The 19,949-nt window shown below is 40.5% G+C and overlaps 2 protein-coding genes and 1 non-coding gene across 5 annotated transcripts; 1 reads left to right on the forward strand and 2 right to left on the reverse strand.

Moving 5' to 3' along the window:
- Positions 1-43: 43 nt before the first annotated feature.
- Positions 44-13,502, reverse strand: smc5 (structural maintenance of chromosomes 5). Its single transcript, XM_080294268.1, has 25 exons — positions 13,378-13,502; positions 11,166-11,351; positions 9,929-10,070; positions 9,579-9,631; positions 9,186-9,348; positions 8,962-9,096; positions 8,671-8,811; positions 8,408-8,569; positions 7,686-7,757; positions 7,297-7,552; positions 7,008-7,162; positions 5,238-5,351; positions 5,036-5,130; positions 4,781-4,913; positions 4,439-4,612; positions 3,808-3,977; positions 3,562-3,685; positions 3,270-3,392; positions 3,051-3,176; positions 2,789-2,884; positions 2,132-2,236; positions 1,897-2,016; positions 1,231-1,410; positions 812-907; positions 44-478 (listed from the first exon to the last, which is right to left on the reverse strand). The coding sequence occupies exons 1-25, from the start codon at positions 13,485-13,487 to the stop codon at positions 344-346; spliced, it is 3,366 nt and encodes a 1,121-aa protein (XP_080150394.1). The 5' UTR covers positions 13,488-13,502; the 3' UTR covers positions 44-343.
- Positions 12,537-12,898, reverse strand: LOC113014056 (small Cajal body-specific RNA 2). Its single transcript, XR_003270923.1, has one exon.
- Positions 13,503-14,675: 1,173 nt separating the features above from the next.
- LOC113013790 (protein FAM107B) lies at positions 14,676-18,960 on the forward strand. 3 transcript variants are annotated; one of them, XM_080294275.1, is made up of 5 exons: positions 14,728-14,917; positions 16,438-16,465; positions 16,826-16,937; positions 17,053-17,197; positions 17,314-18,960. In XM_080294275.1, the coding sequence occupies exons 1-5, from the start codon at positions 14,894-14,896 to the stop codon at positions 17,413-17,415; spliced, it is 411 nt and encodes a 136-aa protein (XP_080150401.1). In that variant the 5' UTR covers positions 14,728-14,893; the 3' UTR covers positions 17,416-18,960. The 3 variants fall into 3 exon arrangements, with proteins under 3 accessions (XP_080150400.1, XP_080150401.1, XP_026010728.1); XM_026154943.2 differs by having other exon boundaries at positions 16,841-16,937; XM_080294274.1 differs by lacking the exon at positions 16,438-16,465 and having other exon boundaries at positions 14,676-14,917; positions 16,841-16,937.
- Positions 18,961-19,949: the final 989 nt, after the last annotated feature.

Genomic DNA, 19,949 nt, shown 5'->3' on the forward strand with positions numbered 1-19,949 from the left:
TTCTGTTTGTGTTTTTCATTAAAGTGAGCATTAAAGACCAGCGTAGAAGAGAAACAGCAGTACATTTTATTCAAATATATAAACACGAGCCAACTGTTAAAGACACATATGACACAAGATATTGGCTGCATAAATAAGAAAATGTGCAAATGATGAAAACTAATGACAGATATTATGTGTGAACACTTTTCTCTTAATCTGATTTATAGATGCCAAATACAATTAAAACAAAAACAAAAAACTGCAAAAATGGCAGATTAAGGATTCTGAACATTAAGTGAAAAAATACACCCAATAATTCTTTTTAAAAGAGTTTCAAGGAGCACAGGTCATTCCAGGGGGCTCATGCCCTGGCTTTTCTTTCAAGACACCGTCTGACGAAAGCCCTCTCGTCCCACTGGTTGGGGGAGAGCATGTGGGGGCCGTTATGGATGCAAAGGATGGTCATCTCCTCGGCATACGTAAGATTCTGCAGCAGCTGTAGGCAAACACAGCAGGAAGAAATTAAGAGCACTGGGCTGTCGTGCATTCATATAAAACAAAAAAAATATTTCAAGATTAAATAAAATAAAAAACCTAATACTATTATCTGAATACACTGAGCTCTTTAGAACCCATTCTTTTACAAACATTTGTATGGCTAAGTGCTTGATTTTATATACCTGTGGCAATCTGACTCAAAGATGAAGTGATGCAGCCCAATACTTTAGTCCAAACAGTCTGACTATTTGGCATAAAGTGGCACATAAACAGCTCCTTGGTACCACTGGGACTTTCAGACAGGCAGTCTGCATGAACATAGAACACTTACTTTAGGTGTTATGAAGAAGTACTGGGACGTTGTCTCTTTGCAGGCTGTGCGGACCACAATGTCAAAGACTCTTCTTTCATTTACAGGATCCATTCCCTGCATAAAGAAACAGGTGGGCTCAGACTCTTTAATAAAGGCAATTGATGACTACTGTTGTGTGAATGCCTGTCGGCGTGATCTGAGTTCTATTTATTAAAGTTGTTAAAATGTTAATTTCATGAAAGCAGTGGCACATAAGCTGAGCTCTTTTCAAATCTGTCTGTGTGAAGTGGTTTGCACATAAATAAATGTGTGCAGGAAAAGAAGAAAATGGGCAGTAAAGAGAAACTCGTACCTGGGTTTCCCTAATAATTACACTACCTGCAGCTCATGTGCACCTTTGTTACGGTCGCACTGTTGAGACTGTGTGTAAGAACTACCTGATTGATCTCATCCACCACTCTGAAGGGACAGCGGTTGAGCTCCTGCAAGGCCATGAGGTAAAGCATGGTGGAGACGCTGCGCTCTCCTCCACTCTGATGGTAAGGCGTCAGCTCGTGGAGCTGGGTGGTGGCGTGAAACTTCACCCGGATGCGGATCCCGTACTTGTCGTACTCCTCCTGCAGTGGAAAGACCCAGTATTCTCTTTTTTTTTGTTTCTAAAGACACTCATAAAAATCTTATCCACTCACAAAAAAGTGGATAAGATTTTTGCGAGTGATATTTAATCATCAATAAATCTACTGAATTGATGTGAGTACGACCGCATGAGAGATAACTGTCCTACCGCTGATAAACTGGACAATTTAAGTTTAATTATTTTAAGTCTAGAGGACACTAATATATTCAGTTAAACTAAATTCATGCTGAATTATGAAGAAATATAATGTGAAAAATAATAAGGCAACCCCATCTATATTTTTAACCTTTCCAATTTGATGCATCCGTTAAAAATATGGATACAGTTTAATATTTCCCTCAGTTAAACAGCCTACCATATCTATTCAAAATTCAGTTTTCAATGAACTTGTGCTCAATCATAAGTGGTTAAAGGTGATGCAAAGGGAGACCTCTACCTCAGCAGTGTGCTGTGACTCTGCAATTACCTCATTCTCTGAATGCAGATCAACTTCTCCTGCACACTGCATGGAGCGAAAGAAAGCACTGAACTTCTCGTTTATCTGTTCAACCAGATGTTTCAGAGGATTAAGCCAGCGTTCCTTAGCCTGTGACACAGAAGAAAAAAAGTCCAAATATACACATCATTACACCCCAAGAGCCGTTCTGTCACACAACAAATGATAAACTGGACAATTTCTGTGAAACCAGGTAATCACTCGCCTCAGATATGTTCTGTCGGTAGGCATTCAGGGCGTTGCTCTTTTCTTCCAGCTCTTTCTCCATTTGTTTAATCTCCTGCTCTCTCCTGTTGTACTCATCGACAACCTTTCAAGTCAAGAGAGGTTCAATATTTGTATATATTTATATTTAATATTTCAAATAAGAACATAAATGGAATAAACTGTTAAGTAAAAATAAAACTAATTGTCTGAACAAAAGGGCATTTTTAAGGTCTAATGCAGGGGTGTAAAACATAAGGCCCGGGGTCAGTATCAGCCCAGCAAAGATTCCAATCCGGCCCACTGGACAATTACAAAAACAAACAAGCTTACAATTTAAATCATGCTGATATTTGTTTAATTTACTACAGCAGCATTTCCTTATTATGCAGAAAAATAAGAAATACTGTTGCTTCTTTTTCTTTTCTAAATGTCTAGTGAAAGTTCTTTCTCCTGAAAGAAAGAGGAACTTTACTTGTCCGGCCCACTTAAAATCAAACTGGGCTGTGTGTGGCCCACCATGTAAAATGAATTTGGCATCCCTGTTCTAATGCATGCTTATTAACATTTCCAAACTGCTTTCTTACTGAAGTTACGACCACGCTGAAGACAGAAGTCCCGCAGCATAAATGAAGACCTGATTTCTATGCGTCCTTACATTTTCACTGAGGCCAGTGAAGCACTCGGCTCTGGAGCGCTCCTCATTCAGCATGGCATCGACCTCATCCAGCGTGTCGGGGAGCTTGCTGAAAGCCTGATTTAACAAAAAAAAAAGAGCTGTGAACTCATTTGAATTTTAGGCTCTGAGGAGCTTCACTGCAGAGATTAGAATATATTATAAGGGTAATATTTTACACAGAGTGAATAGAGGGGGAAGTCTCTTTCACATATTCACCAATAAAACTGTGAAGAACACTCACATTACGCAGGTCTTCGGGTAATGACTGATCAGGCTGCATCTTACAGATCGCCTTTGCTCTCTTCAACAGCCCTTTGCATTGGTCTGTCAGCTGCACCTTTCTCTGCTCCAGACGGCTGCATTTTTGCTTAAAAAAACCCAAACATGACAAGTAAGCATAAATCTGCGATACAAAACCTCCCGATCCTCAGACGAGCAAGCTCCCCATCTAAATACTTACATCAGTGGTCCTCAGCTCAGAGGCACCTTCTCTGCAGTCATTCTCCAGTTTGTTCTTCTCTGCCGTCAGCCCCACCGTCTCCAACGCCAGATGCACCTTCTCCATCGTCAGCTTGGCTCTCAGCTGAAGGTCATGCAGACAAGTGAATAGAAAAAAATGCAATCGTGAAATTATTAAATCGTAGATGTTTTCAATAATATCTGCTATAAAGATGATATAAAAACAGAGAAGGGCTTAATGCCATTCTACCACAGCTAACACAAGCAATGCAGTCAGGTTCCCTTATTCATACCTTCATTTGGGCCATGAATGCAGTCACTATGGTCACTTTCTCAGCATTTACAGCTGCAATTTTTTCTTTAGTCTCCTCCTCAATCTTTGTCAGGTCAATAATATTCTGCTCCATCTGCTTCAGACTAAACACAGAGACAGATGAGTTTTTGAAATCTCATAACCAAGCTGATGCCTCTGTGAAGATCATTTAAGACATATGACAAAAGTCACTGTTAAGCATTTTGTCCCTTTAAATGAAGCTTACCTGTCCTGTTTGGTACTAATTTTCTGCTCCAGTTGTCGTTTTTTCCCCTTTAGTTCAGAGAGACCCTTCTTCTCTGCCAACAGCTCATTGTCACGGCGGTCCAGTGCGACTGCTTCCTTCTGCAAGGCCTTCATCCGCTCGTCGATGTCTCGCAGCTTTGACTCACAGGACTGGTCGCACAGGAGAATGAAGCACATGTTTAAAAAAAGTTTGCAGAAAACAAGTGAAAAGTAGGTCACCTAAGTTTTACTAAAGTGTGCAGATACACACAAAACTTTTTTTCATCAGTTTTGCATGAAGGGTTTTTGGTAATTTCCCCCTTAAAACAAACCCGGCTCATTTTGCCTGCCTAGTATTGTCCAAATTGCCTAACACTCAAGCAATCAACCCCCTCGATCGGACATGCCCCTCAGTGTTTCAGAGCACATTTATTAACAATTTTAAAACCTAATCTTATACACTTGGTGAATTTTGTTAATCCTTGAGTGGTTTAAAGCACATTTTTCTGTTACATGACAAACTCAAAGCGCACATTTATTACTGCTTTACACGGACTTTAAGCAATATAATATACTGAAATGTCTTGAGGTGCTGCTGTCGTTCCAGCTCTCTTCACACAACTGTTTCCTACCTTCATCTGCTGCTCTAGCTGCCGTTTCTCTTCAGCATCCACAGTGATGGTGAGGTACTGGGAAGGGTGCACCACAGAGTTGCTGGTGCTTATCTTGTTTGAGTAAAAGGACCTTTTGACAGTGTACCTCTCCTCTGTTGTGTACAGCACCTTGAGGTAGGGCTCCTCAATCACCTGAACAAGACAGATCAGGGTCAGTGTCAAAGTCTTTCCACCACAAAAGCAATAAATACAACCAAAGTTAAAAGCGACGGACTCCCAGGAGATTTTGATGTTAAGGAGAACAATGTGGGGTTTTATTAGTTTACATTAAGAAGCTTTTTTTTTTGAAGACAAGCGTACCGTTTTAATCATGGATTTGGTTCGCTCATTGCCCACTGGCACGTCATGCACCCTGTACTGGTGACAGAGGTAACTCATGACCTCATCGGGGGCGTCAAACATCTCTCGGAGGTAGGTGAAGAACCCAAAACGCCTGAAAGCCAGTAAGAAGAAGTAAAAAGATGCAACAGATGCATCAGGATAAAAAAGAACAACAACAAAAAAACAATACAGTATCGATTTTTAAAAAATTGAACTAAATTTATTTTCTCTCACCTCAGGGACTCAATATTTCGGGATGGCGGTCGCTTAGAACATGACTCCTCCGGAGCACAGATGGAGTTCACCTTCAAGTTCATCTTGTCACGGACCTGAGGGTCACCACAGATCAAACACATCATTAGCTTCACTAACATTTCTAATCGGATGAAATATTTTCCTCCAAGCAGGCGACGTCGGCAGCCTGCAGCATTCTGACCTCGATCATAAACTTCTCCATGTCGTCTTTCCTCTGGAAAACGAACGCACGGAGGTCGTGGAATGAGATGTGGTTCTCCACATACTTAGCAAAGCGGTGATCCTTCACATTGATCTGTAAAATAGAGAGCGAGTTAACAAAAGTAAACCAATCCAAACACTTAACAAGGAAGTCTTCGTTTATCCTGTGAGATGCAATGTGTTTGGTGTTTGGTAGGGTGGTTCGGTATCACATCATCTGATATAATGCCAGTTATGAATTTTTAAGCGATGGAAAAGTGTCTCATCACACCTCGTGCCACTCTGATGGTGATTTAGCAGCTAAAAAAGGAGCTACTACAACAAACTCCAGCAGAGCACAACACTAAGAAAACTGTTCCCGCTGAAGGTGGAAAGAAACTTGTTTCACCACTTCAGTCAAACAACAGAGACATTTGCAAGTTACACCTGAATTATACTTCTGTGTCAGAGCTACATTATAACTTATGCCATAACCAGAATCCCATTTTAGCCCTAATCACTGAACTGGGAGTTCTGGCAGCACTGAATAGGGTGTGTTCATTCTTCCTCTTTTGCACTAAATAGTGCCTGAGCCAATTTAAAGTAGCACCTTGTATACAATATTCAAATGATAAACACACACACTAGTGTTAGGCAACATGCTTACCCTCCCATCAAGGCCCAGCTACACCAGTTCACGTGTTTTGGCACTGCCAACAATTGAACAGTACTTGGAAGAACATTTTCGAGGCCCTGCCATTGTTGCAGAATCACTGTAGTACCTCTCCATCTTCAGAGTAACTCAGAGAGTACCTTAGAAAAATACTTTCTATGCTGCAGTTAGAAAAAGCGAGGTAGAACAGAGTGAACTCTCTGTGAAACTTTTGAGTGACTTAGTCGCCATTGAATATGTTAAAAACAGCCATAAAATGCATCCATTGTTTGTATCGTGGTGCATTTAAACTGATTGTGAGTAAAGGAGAAGCCCACCCCATTCATCTGTACTATGTTTGTCTTGTGAATATCCACCCTAGTGGGTTTTTCTTTTTCTTTGTCTCTTGTAGCTGTAATCTCAGGGCTGGGTGTGGGGAACGTTTTTATTGTTTTTGTCTCTTATCAGAAAACGAAAAATAACGTTTAAGAATTTTCATGAAAAGCACCACATAGGCTACTTTCGTTCTAGTGTCACTGTATATAATGCTGTGTCACTACTATTGCACAATAATGCTGCTGGCACCCTGTGGCAATGCAGTCATGTTCTGAAGGAGCTAGTCTGCCAGCAACGACAGCAGCTTGTTGGGAAAAAAATAAAGGAAAATATATTTAATTTTGTTTATACTAATAAATTCAGCTGAGTGCAAGCTGCAATCACTGATAAAACATTATTCAGTTTTTTTATAACATCCGTGAAATATCATGATATAATTTTGAGGCTATATCACCCACCCCTCTTGAACCATTTATAAGCAGTATATGATCATTTAATAAGTGGCTTTTCTCAACTGGAAAACAGAAACATGGCTGAAATTCATCATTAAACGTGGAGAAAGAATCGTGGATTTAAATGCTTTTAGATACGAGTTGTTTGTTAAATCGGAACCGGATCTCATGAGTTTGTCTGGGGGTTTTTTTCACTTCTATAATTTAGGGCTGTTGAAAACACATTCGCACACTTCCATCTAAACTGCACGTGAAACATCTGCATAGCTTCTAAATGCTACAGAGAGCGCTTTACGTGCAGCACGTCCTGTCACAGTTCAGTGAAACTCACCACCAGCATCATGGGCTCGTGGACGTTTCCACGAAAGAGTTGCTTGTTCTGTCTGAGCCACTGGAGGGCAGCGTGTGTGTCCCTGTGACGTCCTCGCAGCTTCTCCACTTTGGCATTCATCATGTTGTTCATGTCGTTGAGCTTCTTCTCCAACACTGATAAAGAAAATAGAATAGAATCTACATGTAAAGCTGTTGCACATAATGTGCTTTTGTCAGCGAAATGTGCGCCAAAAAAAGAAAACAAAAGAAGTCATCTTTGTTTATGCAAATTGTTTTGGGAAGCTCACTTCTAGATTCAGCACAAAGGTTGTCCTTCTCCCTGCGCAGGTCGCCCTTCTCCCCTTCGATCTTGGCTCTCTCCTCCTGAATGCGCCTCAGATCAGCGTTGACGGCGTTGATGCGCGGGGTTACATCCGGCTGGTCGCCAACTTTGGCAAGCTCCGCCTTCAGGTCTTCGATGGTTCTTCTGGTGTTGCTGATTCGCTTCTGGTGGTCTTCCTCCTCCATCTGCTTAAGTCTGCATTTTTGTTTAATATCGTCAATCTGCAGAGAGGAGTGGAGAGAGCAGTCGTGTATTAACAAAAGTCTGCTTTATGTCAATTAAGTACAAGATAAAAAGCACAACGTTTTATTAATTTAGTCTGTACCAAATGTAAAAACAAAAACACAGCCGTACCTCTTTGTTTTTTCGATCCAGCTGATCTTGTTTCTGTTTGCACTTCAGCGAGGCTTCTTTGATGGCAGCAGTCTGAAAAACAACAACCTCATCTTCACCACCATCATTACAGGACTTGTGAACTGAAATTGCAATATGAACTTATTTTACAGTCTCTAATTCAGAGTTCATTTACTACAAAATCATCATCATCATCATCATTTATTTATATAGCACTTTAAAAGCACACCTGGTAGACCAAAGTGCTCTACAATACAAATATGCATATAGTAATAAGATAGCAGAAACCAGACATAGCAATAAAATTAATTTAAAAAAAAAAGTCAGTTACCCACAGAGTTAAAAGCCAGGGAATAAAAATAGGTTTTTAATAAAGACTTAAAAACTGGCACTGATGTAGCCTGTCTAATATGGAGAGGAAGGTTATTCCAAAGCATCGGCGCTGCAACAGAGAACGCTCGGTCTCCTCCAAGTTTCAGCTGTGACTTTGGGACCGAAAGCAGCAACTGCTCAGCTGACCGAAGGGAACGAGTGGGGACGTGGGGCTTCAACAAGTCAGACAAATAAACAGGTGCCAAACCATTTAGAGATTTAAAAACCAATAAAAGGATTTTAAAACGGATTCTAAATTGTATTGAATAAATTTAGAAAAAAAATAATGTATCCCTGCATCTGCTCGTGAAACTGGACCCGTTACAGAGTACCAGCCTTTGATTTGTCACCTTATCCTTTATCTGTGCCTCTGTTGGCTTCAGCTGCTCGTCAATCTGTTGGATCTTCTTCACCATGGGCGCCTGGGTCTGCTTCAGGCTTGAAAGCTGCTTTCTGGCCTCGTCGCGCTCCTTCTTCACACCCTCAAGTTCCTTACGGGTGGTCTCGTACTCCTAATATCACAAGGAAACAGAAACAGCTTACACAGTTAATTCAGTTTCTCTCTCCACATGTGCGCTGTGCTCATTTCTCTTGTTTACACTCGACCACTCACCACCCATGGTTTCTTCTTCTCGAGCAACTCGATTACATCCAGATGCCTCTTTTTTTCGTAGTAACGGTTTACATCGTGTTTATTCCTTTCATTTCGCTGCTTGGCTTTCTCCAGGAAGCTTGCTTTCTCCTTCACAACGTTCTACAGAGAAGCAAAGAGCCATGTTGCCGTTACATGTCTTTAAGAGGAGGACAACTTAAAAAACGAACATGAATGAATTTTGTTGCAGTTTTTTCTTCTTATTTCTACCACATCAAACTTTGCCTGTTGGATCACTGGCTTTGAGCTTACCTCCAGTTCTCGTTCTTTATTGCGGAAGTTTTTGAGCTCACAGTGGTATTCATACATCTCTGGTGGGCCCACTGACTTCTCAGTTGCTTCCAGCAACTCAATTTTGGACATCTTGGCAAATTCGCCCACTTTTTCCTGCGTGGGGGAAAAAAGCCAGTAAAACAGTGATGAAACTGTATATTTTTGCATCTGTGCAGCTTTATGTTGCAGATGTATAAACATACCTGAGGTAGAAACTGACAGAGGTTGCTGACTTGGATGCGCAGAGCTTTGACTTCCTCTTCCACCGCCTTCTGGCTGCACTGCCGATCATTCAACATCCACAGAGACTGATTGTTCTCCGCATGTATCTCTCTAAAAATCACCACATTACCACCTCTTTTGTACCTTCAAAAACAAAAACAAAGGCTAGCGTTTAGAGTCATATCACTATGCTGAACATGATAATGCAGGTGATGTAACAACTTCTGGCAAATTTTCATTTCATTTTTGAAAAGATGAGGGTTCAGAATTCAAACTTCTTGTCTGAAAAGATTCATGAAGAATTTCTGAAAACATGTAACGCTAACGGAGCAGTAGAGTAATGTAGCGTGTGGAATGTATTTCACATAACTTACAGTTCAATTTCAACATGGCCTTTTTTGCAACCACGCTTGACATAGAGCCCAACCTTTAAAAAAACAAAGCACCATTCAATAATCATCATCAACAAATGCAGTATCTGCTATGTGAGCTCAATTCAAAGTATCATATTTTGACTGTTAAAGGGGCGGGGAGATGAGAAACAACAGTGCATGCGCTGCAAAAGAGCAATGAAAGATTTTCATAGAGGCGTGCTTATCACCACATACAGCTTGTTTACCAGTCTGCTAACATTATGTTTATTTGCTGGTCTTTTGAAAAGAAAACAAATCCGAAATACGTTTGGAGTGCATCAATCAATGACTTGCATTGCTCTGTGGCTTACCTTATCACCTCTGCCAAGAACAGCTGTCTTGCCAGCCAGACACAGACAGATGGCACACACAATGCTGGACTTTCCAGTACCATTGGCCCCGACAATCATGTTCAGATTAGGTCCAGGATGCACCACAGAGTAGTCGTACGTTCTGTGAGTACAAGGTAGACATTCAGGGGTTTCCTGCAGTGTTTTAGAGCAAAGGTGCTCCATCTCGCCTAAAATAATTGCAATCTACACTAACAGTACAAATGAACGTAATAACATAAAAGTGGCAATACTGCTATCTTACACTTCAAATGGCTGTCTGTTAGTGAGACCTGAAGTTTCCCACATACGGTACCTGTTCATCTGGTTATACTGCTTAAGCATTTGTGACAGGCAGACTCACAGTGAAATACTTATTTACAACCACTCTTATCCCTGCACAGGTTCTGCAATTTTGGAGGCTGGTTGACAATAATACAAATATGTATTACAGATCAACAAGTTAATAAATGTAGAATAGTCTGTATAGCAATGAATGTTTACTTAGTCTGCCATAATTTTCATTAAAAAAAACTTACAGGTAGGTATGGATGACAGTAAGATGAAAATTTATACCAGTAACTGACTCTTGGTTAGTTTTCTGAGTGGAAAAGAAGCTCTGAACAGGTTATCAATATCTACTTATCATCTCTGAGTGTGAACATGGTTTAGAAACAGACTGAAAAAAGGGGATGCATGTAACTCGCTGTTAAGCTCCACTGCCTTTTTATACAGAATTTATAAGACTGGGGGTACAGGATTTTTATTGACTGGCTGGATTTGACACTTTGCTTTAAGCTAGAGCTGCCTGTGATTCTCATCCCCTTGAAGTAGAAAGCAATGGAAACAGGCGTAATGATAACGAGTTCTTAATGGGGAAGCCCTTCTTTAATATATCGAGTCTATTTTAACACCTGCCTTGAATGTGACCCCTTAAATCGTACAATTAGATAGGACAGCTCACTAAAATACCTCATTTGGACTTAACTGTAGCTGCTGGACCATATAGTCGGTCTGTAGCAGCTTCCATCAGTGGGTCTACGACCTGCTCGTGTTTACAGGGCTCAGGGTTTAACTTTTAATTGCAAACTGGTGGAAAAATGTTAGCATATATGCTATCTAGGTCATCTGGCTGTAGCTATCAGCAGGTAAATCGGGGTGTTCCGGCAGTTTCACTTTACAGACATTGACCGCTGTCAACTGGGGAGCAGCAACTTACAGGAAGTTCTTCATGGTGATCCGAAGTATGGATCCCTCCACAAATCGACCCTCCCCCTCGAGTCCTTCGTCCTGACTGTCCGTGAAAATGCTCGGTAAGCTTTTACTCGAAGTTTGTGAGCTGCTGTTAATGTGACTGAGCCTCTGCCGCTTGCTGGGTTCGGCCATGGTGACCCCAACAGGGAACCTACAAGACAACCAGGCACGTTCATGCACACGGACAGACACCTCGCGCGCTTTGCCGAGTTGCTGCTGAAAGCCGGTTGGACCAAAAAGATCACGTGTATACACAAAGGCGACCACAGCGCCAAAGCTATCGCGAGATATGAATTTTACCCACACAATAACAAACGTACAGCATGCACCTAAAATGTTTGATTTCCAAATGATAACATACTATATTAGAAAATAAAAGGAGAGTAGAAAATACTCGAAAACATAATTTAACACGTGCAGGTGATGCATATTGTGTTAGCGTTAATAAGAAAGATTTCTAATGAAGTTTGCAGTTCAGTTATGGGGAGTTTTAAATGTTATTATACCCTATCATGCCCATCTATGTGTGTCTATGTTGACCAGTTTCCCCTGAAATGCAAACTGATACTGGTCCAGGGAAGATTAGTATGATGGATTAATGCGAAGAGTGCGAGAGTTTAAAAACAAGTGTTATGAAGGTTTTAGATTCGATTCATTAAGTCCTAAAATATAAATTGTGGCCAAAGTGGAACATTCTGAAAATTCGAAAAGTGCCTAATGGGTTTTTTAAATTAACATCTCCACAGGTCAAAAACAGAAATGGGCGGTGATAACATTTCTGAGGATTTGGATCATCTTATCTCTGGACTGTGACTCAGTGTAGCTGTTGAGCTGGCTGCAGGTCTGGAGAACCATGGACGTTGAAGGAAATTAAATTGTATTTTTTTTAGACAAGGTCAGAAAGTTCAACTCTTTGGATAGAGATTAATAATATTTGTAAATATAACTATTTTAAAGCCAAACCCGTTTTATTTATTTTTGGGAAAACAATTAAAGCTTGTACAGTCAATCTTTGAAAATAAATACAACAGAAGTCAGTCCTTAAATGATCTAAATTACTTGATTGAATTAATCCCGTATAGCTCCGTTCCCACTCTCCCCCTTTCCCTTTGAATCGGTCGCTTTAAGGGAGAAAAACTGCTTTTGACTAAAGAAGCAACTTTAGGACTAACACGCCTAGCTGTTTTTACCAGGAAAACGAGCGTTTGGTAAGCCTTGCTTTCCTGGTATTTTCAGTCCGAAGCCTGTCTGAACTCGTTTTAACCGTTAGAATAAGCGTATGTGACGAGCAGCCGTTTCTTTAGGTCGTGCTCCTCCACGGTTCCTCCTGCTGTGGTTAGATCAGAATCGCCTCTGTACTCATTGACCACTGCGAAGCTTGAGATGAACTCAAACTCTCACAGAGCTAGTATATCTGATCAATTCATCACCTCTAACCACGGCACGGAGCGTGGAGGCCCTGAAAGTTTCTGCCGGCTGCACATCGCCACAAAGGCTCGCAAGCGCGTTTCCTATCATCTCCGGTCAGAGCAGAGCCACCTCAGACCGGATCAAATAAGATCAGTGTGTAGGTTTTTAAAATGAACACAGACACGACACACGCACATATCATTCACGCACTCACTCAAACACACAACCATTCACTCAGAAGCCATTCAAACTATAAGGAATACGGAGCTTCCGCTTCCGGTTTAAAGCCAAAAGCCGCATGGGATTATGGGACATCGACTCCGACGATTATTTAGCGACATCACGTGGCCACCAGTAGTAACATAATATACATAAAACAAAATTATGAAACCATCACCTAAATCCTCAAATATATTTCATTGAATTAATTCAAATGTAGGCAAAGCTTTTTAAGTGTTAAAAGGTCTTCATCTTCTGGGATCACCACAGCAGATCACCTGTGTCCCTCTTACTCTGCCCCTAGCTCTATATTCATCGTCTTTTGTCTTTCATCCACTATCCCCCCTCAGCACATGCCCAAACCATCTCTAAAATTGTTTCCAACGCTCTCAGCCTGAGTTGTCCCACTGATGTTATTTATTTCTAATCATTTCCATCCTGGTCACTCTCAGTGAAAACCTTAACATTATCAACCAGGCCTCCTGTCTTTTTTGTTAGTCCCATGATCTTCTCTCACTACCATCTTGTAAACCTTCCCTTTCACTCACTCTGCTCTGCTTCTGTCAGAAATCCCCAACACTCGACCCTCCCTGCACTCTCTTCTTCGCCTCTCTGTTGCTTTGGATGGTTGATCCCATAAATTACTTCCTTTTACCATCCATGATGGGATGGTAAACGGAAGTAATGGTAAACGGAAGTAATGGTAAAAGAGAAAGAGAGTTATGTAAAATAAGTTTAAAATTTTCTTACTTCCTCCTGTTTTTGTTGGTCTTATATTATGTTATGTAATAGAATACTTTCTAACTGTTCCCTTTGGCAAATTCTGTGTGTCTTTATGAGCCAGCAGAATATAATAAGAATAAAGATTTATTTTAATATATATATATTTTAATATATATATATGTGTGTGTGTGTGTGTGTGTGTGTGTGTGTGTGTGTGTGTGTGTGTGTATATATATATATATATATATATATAATGTAAAGTATGTAGACTAAACCCCACCAGATGACATTTCAGCTTGTATTTATACAACAAGAATTAATCTATTCTTGTTCTTGTTTAGTGTTTATGCCACAGATACATTTAACATAACTATAATGGACCTAACAATTATAAATAAATACAAAATAAATACTTTTGTAGGGTATTTGTAAGCTGAAAAACACAGAAATAGATACAGCATGTGGAAGTCTTTGTGTCCTCAGAACTGATTAAGAAAAGACTGTGTTGTGACTACACATACACTGATACACACTTAAATACATGCAGTGTGATGTATGTGTGTATCGTCATAAGTCTAACCTGAATAAAGTGTTTAGTCAGTATTGTTTTTTAGTAAAACATTCAAACCTCCCTAACTGCTACAAAAAGTGAATTTAAAGTACAAATACATCAGCGCATGGTTGAAGATGTAAAGATGTGAGCACAGTGGCACAAACTTTCGCAGCTCCTGTATGAGAGTGAAAACACAGTCATTCACAAACAACAAATAACAATGCATTCACACAGTCTTCTTGCACATTTTGATATCTGTACCAGTTTATTTACCAGTACCAGTTTCTTATAGATCTAACCAGTAAACATTCACAAAGTTTATGGCAGGACATTTCCGGTTGTACTTGGGTTTTCTATGATCGTCTCAGTCCCCAAACTGTGACAACCATCACCATATTATGTTTCTTTGAAGACCTTTGTTGCTGGACTGTCTGTCAGTGCTAATGGGCTGGGAGGAAGAGGAGTCGACTGGTAATAGTACCGTGTTAGGTTGGTTTTAAGCTGCATTTGTGTCAGCGGCAATTACCTAATCTAACATCCTATGCCGTGTGGGGGTTGTGAAGTAATCTAGAATGGCGTAATAAGATTTCAGTGTCTACTACCACTATTGACTACTGCTAGATGGCACATTGAGTCTGTGGATCTGTCATCAACAACATGCTGGCCTTGGATGCAGCAAGGAAAAAGACGATTGACCGACGGAGTGAGGACGTGCAATTCTTTTAGCAATGGACTAAAACAGGAACGCTGCTGCTGGGCACAAGACAGTGGGCCTCCACCATCCTGCCATGGAGGGGTCAGCTGTAAAAAAAGTGAGTTTTCTAGTTGTTTACTTGCAGCGCTGCCGCCGTCTAGTGAGTGAGAGGTCAGTGTCTGGTCTGATGTCCATCTGTCAAAGGTTTAGTTCACCTTTGGTCAGACCACATGTGTTGCTTCAGTGGGCTTACAGTCAAAGTTTATTGTGATTAAAGTATGTAGATGTTATGTAACTTTTCATATGATGGACACTTTGACCACAAATATATAAACTGTGCCTTCTTACAGAATCTTGTTATTGCAGATTAAATATTATTGACACTAATACTCAACAAGTTCATTATAGTTATTTTTAATCTCTGTTATTATGAAACTATATATGTTAGCAGCACAATGTCTGTTTTCATTAAAGACTTTTCTGCATTTTTATGTGTTTTAAACACAAAATTCATTGTGCATATTTTAGCTCCATGGTGGGCATTTAAATGCTGTCTCGAAGTCCGAATTGTTCTGATCAGTGAGCTGATTTGAACATTTGATATAATATTATTGCAATGTCAAAACATTGCTGTTCAATCTTTGATCAAAGTCACATCTGAAGTGATTACATAACAAGGTCATCTTGGAGCCTGGATGGTTTTACATAAGAACAAACAGCCTGAAGATACAAGGCAGCTGTATTGAACTTCCTAAGAAGAATAAAGTATTTTAATCTGGCAGCAACATTATAATGATTAATGGTCAAAAAACGTATCTTTTGACTGATTCAGTCCAACAGACAGATTGCTTAGTATCACAGAGCGGCATCATCAAGCTAACGTCTGACACTTCAGAGCATTTCTGCAAGTAGGTGAGAGCTTCCTGTAATCCATCTGAAACCTTCAGGCCTTAATTGGAACAATGGCTTTCATCAGGCCTTACACCTGACTGGTTATCTCCCCTGCAGGGGCCCAAGAAGGCCCTGAATCTGGAGGCTTATAACTACAGCAGGAATAGTAAAAGGCACAATACCAAATACAGAGTTTGGGATCATATTTCAGCTGTTGGACTTGTTTATGTCAGCGTCTTGGTCTTATTGGCTTGCCTGACTTTGCCTGAGAAACGCAAGTCATAACAGCACCTGCCATCTGCTCCCTGGTCGCTGTAATCTGTGTCTCCTGGCTATCCGGTTTCAGTGGGTGTGGCAGAAGTAAACGATTGTGTTACAACCACGTTTTCCTTCCACTGTAAGTGGCCTGACTCTGTGTGGTTACATCATTTTATTTGCCACTACAAATAAAGCTCTCTGTCACACACCAAAACTGCATAACTACCTCTCTGACAGACTGGCAGAGCTGTTATGTCACCTTCATTAAACGAAGCTCACGTACTTAAGCAGCACAGCAGGCACCGTCTTTTTTAGCCTTTAGCTAATTATACCCTCTGTCACATGAAGGGACGATCACAGCAAAGATGTTTTGACAAACCAGGCTGTGTGCATCAGTGTTCACATGCAAAGTAATTAACTTGTGAAATCACTAACAAAGAGCTTCGTTTTTTCTTTTTCTCTTGTTTGACTGCATATGACATCTCACAGAAACTGGGATATGGGCTTCTCAAAAAAGGTAGTTTAAAGCACAAATGTTGAATGATAGATTAGATTTGATTGATAGCAGAATCATGTATATGTTACCAATCAAATATTGCTATCAGTCAAATAGATAGTCGTTATAGTAGGATTAGAATTAGCTAGAAATAATCATCTTTTATATTAAGTAGCTTCATCCATCAGTACTGCCGGGTGAATGAAGCAGTGTATTCTGTGTTTATAATGATCTTCAATGACACTTCGATTAAATGTTACAATTCTGTATCTCCAACAATCAAAACTATGAGGACATTCTGTTACCATGTGATAGTTAATAACAAGGTAGAGTCAAACTTGTTTTCTTTTTCACATTATGAGCTTTAAGAAGAATTTTGAGTTGGTCCATCCACAGGTGACAGCAGCAGTGAGCAGAAGAAACTCAACGGCTCCTCAACAGAAGCGCCGAGCTATCATAACCTGCACCGAGAGCTGCTGCTCAGCCATAAACGGTACGCCGAAAACTCCTTTTACTCTGTGGTCTTAAAGTCGTCACCCACTGAAACAGAGATTGGCAGGAATTTTGTGTTTGCATGTGTCGGTAAAACTGTAGCTCTGACTTTGAAGGGGTCTGCTGCTGGAGGAGAAACCAGAGCTGAAGCGAGTGTTGGAGCAGCGCAGACTGGAGCTGCACAAGGAGGCGGAGATGGCACAACGACAGCCCTCAGACCTGGAGATGGAGCTCCGCAAGAGGCAGCAGAAACTGCAAGAGGTAAGAGGCACATAACTGAGAGGGATTTCACAAAATACTAACAGAATACAACCTGGCTCTTCTCAGGCTTTCTCTTTAACTTTGTTGGGATAAACTGATGTCCTTCCCCCCAACAGTACGAGCAGGAGGAGATCAGGCAGCGAGAGAGTCAGCAGAAGATCCCAGAGTTTGTCCGTGTGAAGGACAACCTGAGGCGCACACAGACGTTTGAGCAGTGAGGCCCTGAGGCTCTCCCATCAGCCCCTGCAGCATCTCACCATAGTGGCCCTAAATCTGGATGTTCACAGTCTACAGAGCTACATCCCGCATACACCATTTTGCTTTACGTTTCTTCACAATGTACTTTGAGTTATCACATTTTGTTTAAGCAATCACTCATACCAGGCTAACATGTAATCCAGAAATACACTATTTTGCCAAAAGCACTCTCTTGTCTGCTTTCACATGCATAGGAACTTGAGTGACATCCCATTCTTAATCTGTAGTGTTTAATATGATCTCAGCCCACCCTTTGCAGCTACAACAGACTCAACTCATCTAAGAAGGCTTTCCACAAGGTTTAGGAATGTGTTTGTGGGAATTTTTGACCATTCTTCCAGAAGGTCCAAAAATTCCATTAGTTGGATGAGAAAGCCTGGTTCACACTCTCCACTCTAATTCATCTCAAAGGTGTTCTGTCAGATTGAGATCAGGACTCTGTGCAGGTCGGTCAAGTTCCCACAAAGTTGGGAACATGAAATTGTCCAAAATGAATTGGTACGCAGAAGCATTAAGAGTTTCTTAAGGAGTCAAGCTCAACTCCTGAAAAACAACCTCACACTATAATCTTCCACTACCGAACTTTATACTTGGCACAGTGCTGTCAGACAAGTACTGTTCTCCTGGCAACTAGCAAACCCAGACTCAAGCGTGATTTGCCACTCCAGAGAACAGGTCAGTACTGCTGTAGAGTCCAGTGGCGGTGCGCTTCACACCACTGTACCTAACGCTCGTGCTTGGTTACGTGATGCTTGGATGCAGCTGCTCGGCCATGGAGACCCATTTCATGAAGCTCTCTACAGACTGTTCTTGAGCAACTCTGAAGGCCACAAGAAGTGTGGAGAGATTGACTGCAGAAAGTTGCTGACCTCTGCGCACTTTGCACCTCATCATCCGTTGACCCCATCCTTGTGATTTTTAAATGACCTACCACTTAGTGGGTGAGTTGCTTTCATTCCCAAATGTCCTCCACTTTGTTGTAATATCACTAACAGCCGACTGTTGAATATTTAGTAATGAGGAAATTCCACAAGTGGACTTGTTGCACAGGTGGCATCCTATCACTGCACCAAGCTGGAATTCACTGAGCTCCTGAGAGCAACCCATTCTTTCACAAATGTTTGTACAAGCAGTCTGCGTGCTAGGTTCTTGATTTTATCACACAAGTGATTGAAACAGCTAGACTGAATATGAATGAGTGAATACTTTTGGCAATATAGTGTACTTCCATAAAGTCAGTCACAGTTCTTTTTCTGATTGGGAAGTGAAATAATAGAGAAAGCTCGCACTGAGCTATGAGTCTGGATTTTTTAAAATGTTTTTCTATACTAATTATACTATTTTTTTTTCCAAATTAGTTTCACATGCTTCTTCCAGGATCAAATGAGCATGAGATATCAGTTAAGCCTGATTCTGTCCGTTGTAAAGACCATTATGCAACTGCTGAGAGGAACATTTTCAACAGAGCTGTTTTGTATGAATAAAAATTCCCCAACACTGCAAAATATGCATGTTTGTTTATTCTTCTCTGTCATGACTTGGGATTTTTTTAGAGTGTCTGAGTGCTGTGGAAATGAAAGGTTTATAGCTTGCTGTGATGTTTTGTTGCACTGGACACCATTCAAAGCACTGGGGACTGATTTGCATGCGGCTCCACTCCCCGAGGGCTCTCACGGTTCTTTCACATGGATATGGGACTCTGCTTAATTAGCTGATCTTTTCATTCCATCACGCCATGAGAGGAGAAAGCACAGGCCATCTGGAGAAGGCTTTTCATCATCTATAGACTAGGAATACCCAAGGGTCACTGATACAACCGGCTGAGGGCACATAGTAGTAGCCAGTTTGCTGTTTCAGAATTTATTTTAAGTAGTTTTAGCAATTATGTCATACACAAAAGAAACCCACATGTGCAAATTGAATTAACAGAACAACTTTAAATGTGCAATAACACATAAGTGCTGTACTTTTAAAGTTAAGATGTGAGGTAACATTATTGTATAATTGTACGCATGCAAATAGCCTAAAGGCTATTCTCATAATTAAAATTTTTTTATATAGTTTAGCATTTCATAAGTTACGCACATGTATTTTGTGTAAGAACTTGAGCAGGAGTTGGTTACAGATGTCAAATAAATGTAGTGAAGAGTAAACGTGCAACATTGTCTAAGGCAAAGTAATAATAAAAGGACCAGCATCAAATATAATAATAATAATAATAATAATAATAATAATAATAATGAATGTAAGCGAATTACATGGAAATGAATTACAAAGAAGATCACATGGTTAAATATAGCTTTGTGGAAACTAAACAGCAATTAAAAGTATATTTCTCTGTCATTTTAATTATGTTTTATTTATGTTAATGTGTGAATGGCTCACGCTGTACACAATTCTTCATTATCATGGCGGAGGAAAGAGGAGAGCGTGGTCTTCTCGGCCAGCACTTACCAGCCAGCTGTCCTGTTTCTTTCTTTCTTTTAACAAAACT

The sequence above is a fragment of the Astatotilapia calliptera genome, chromosome 20, assembly GCF_964374335.1.
Source record: "Astatotilapia calliptera chromosome 20, fAstCal68.1, whole genome shotgun sequence".
NCBI classification, from domain to species: Eukaryota; Metazoa; Chordata; class Actinopteri; order Cichliformes; family Cichlidae; genus Astatotilapia; species Astatotilapia calliptera.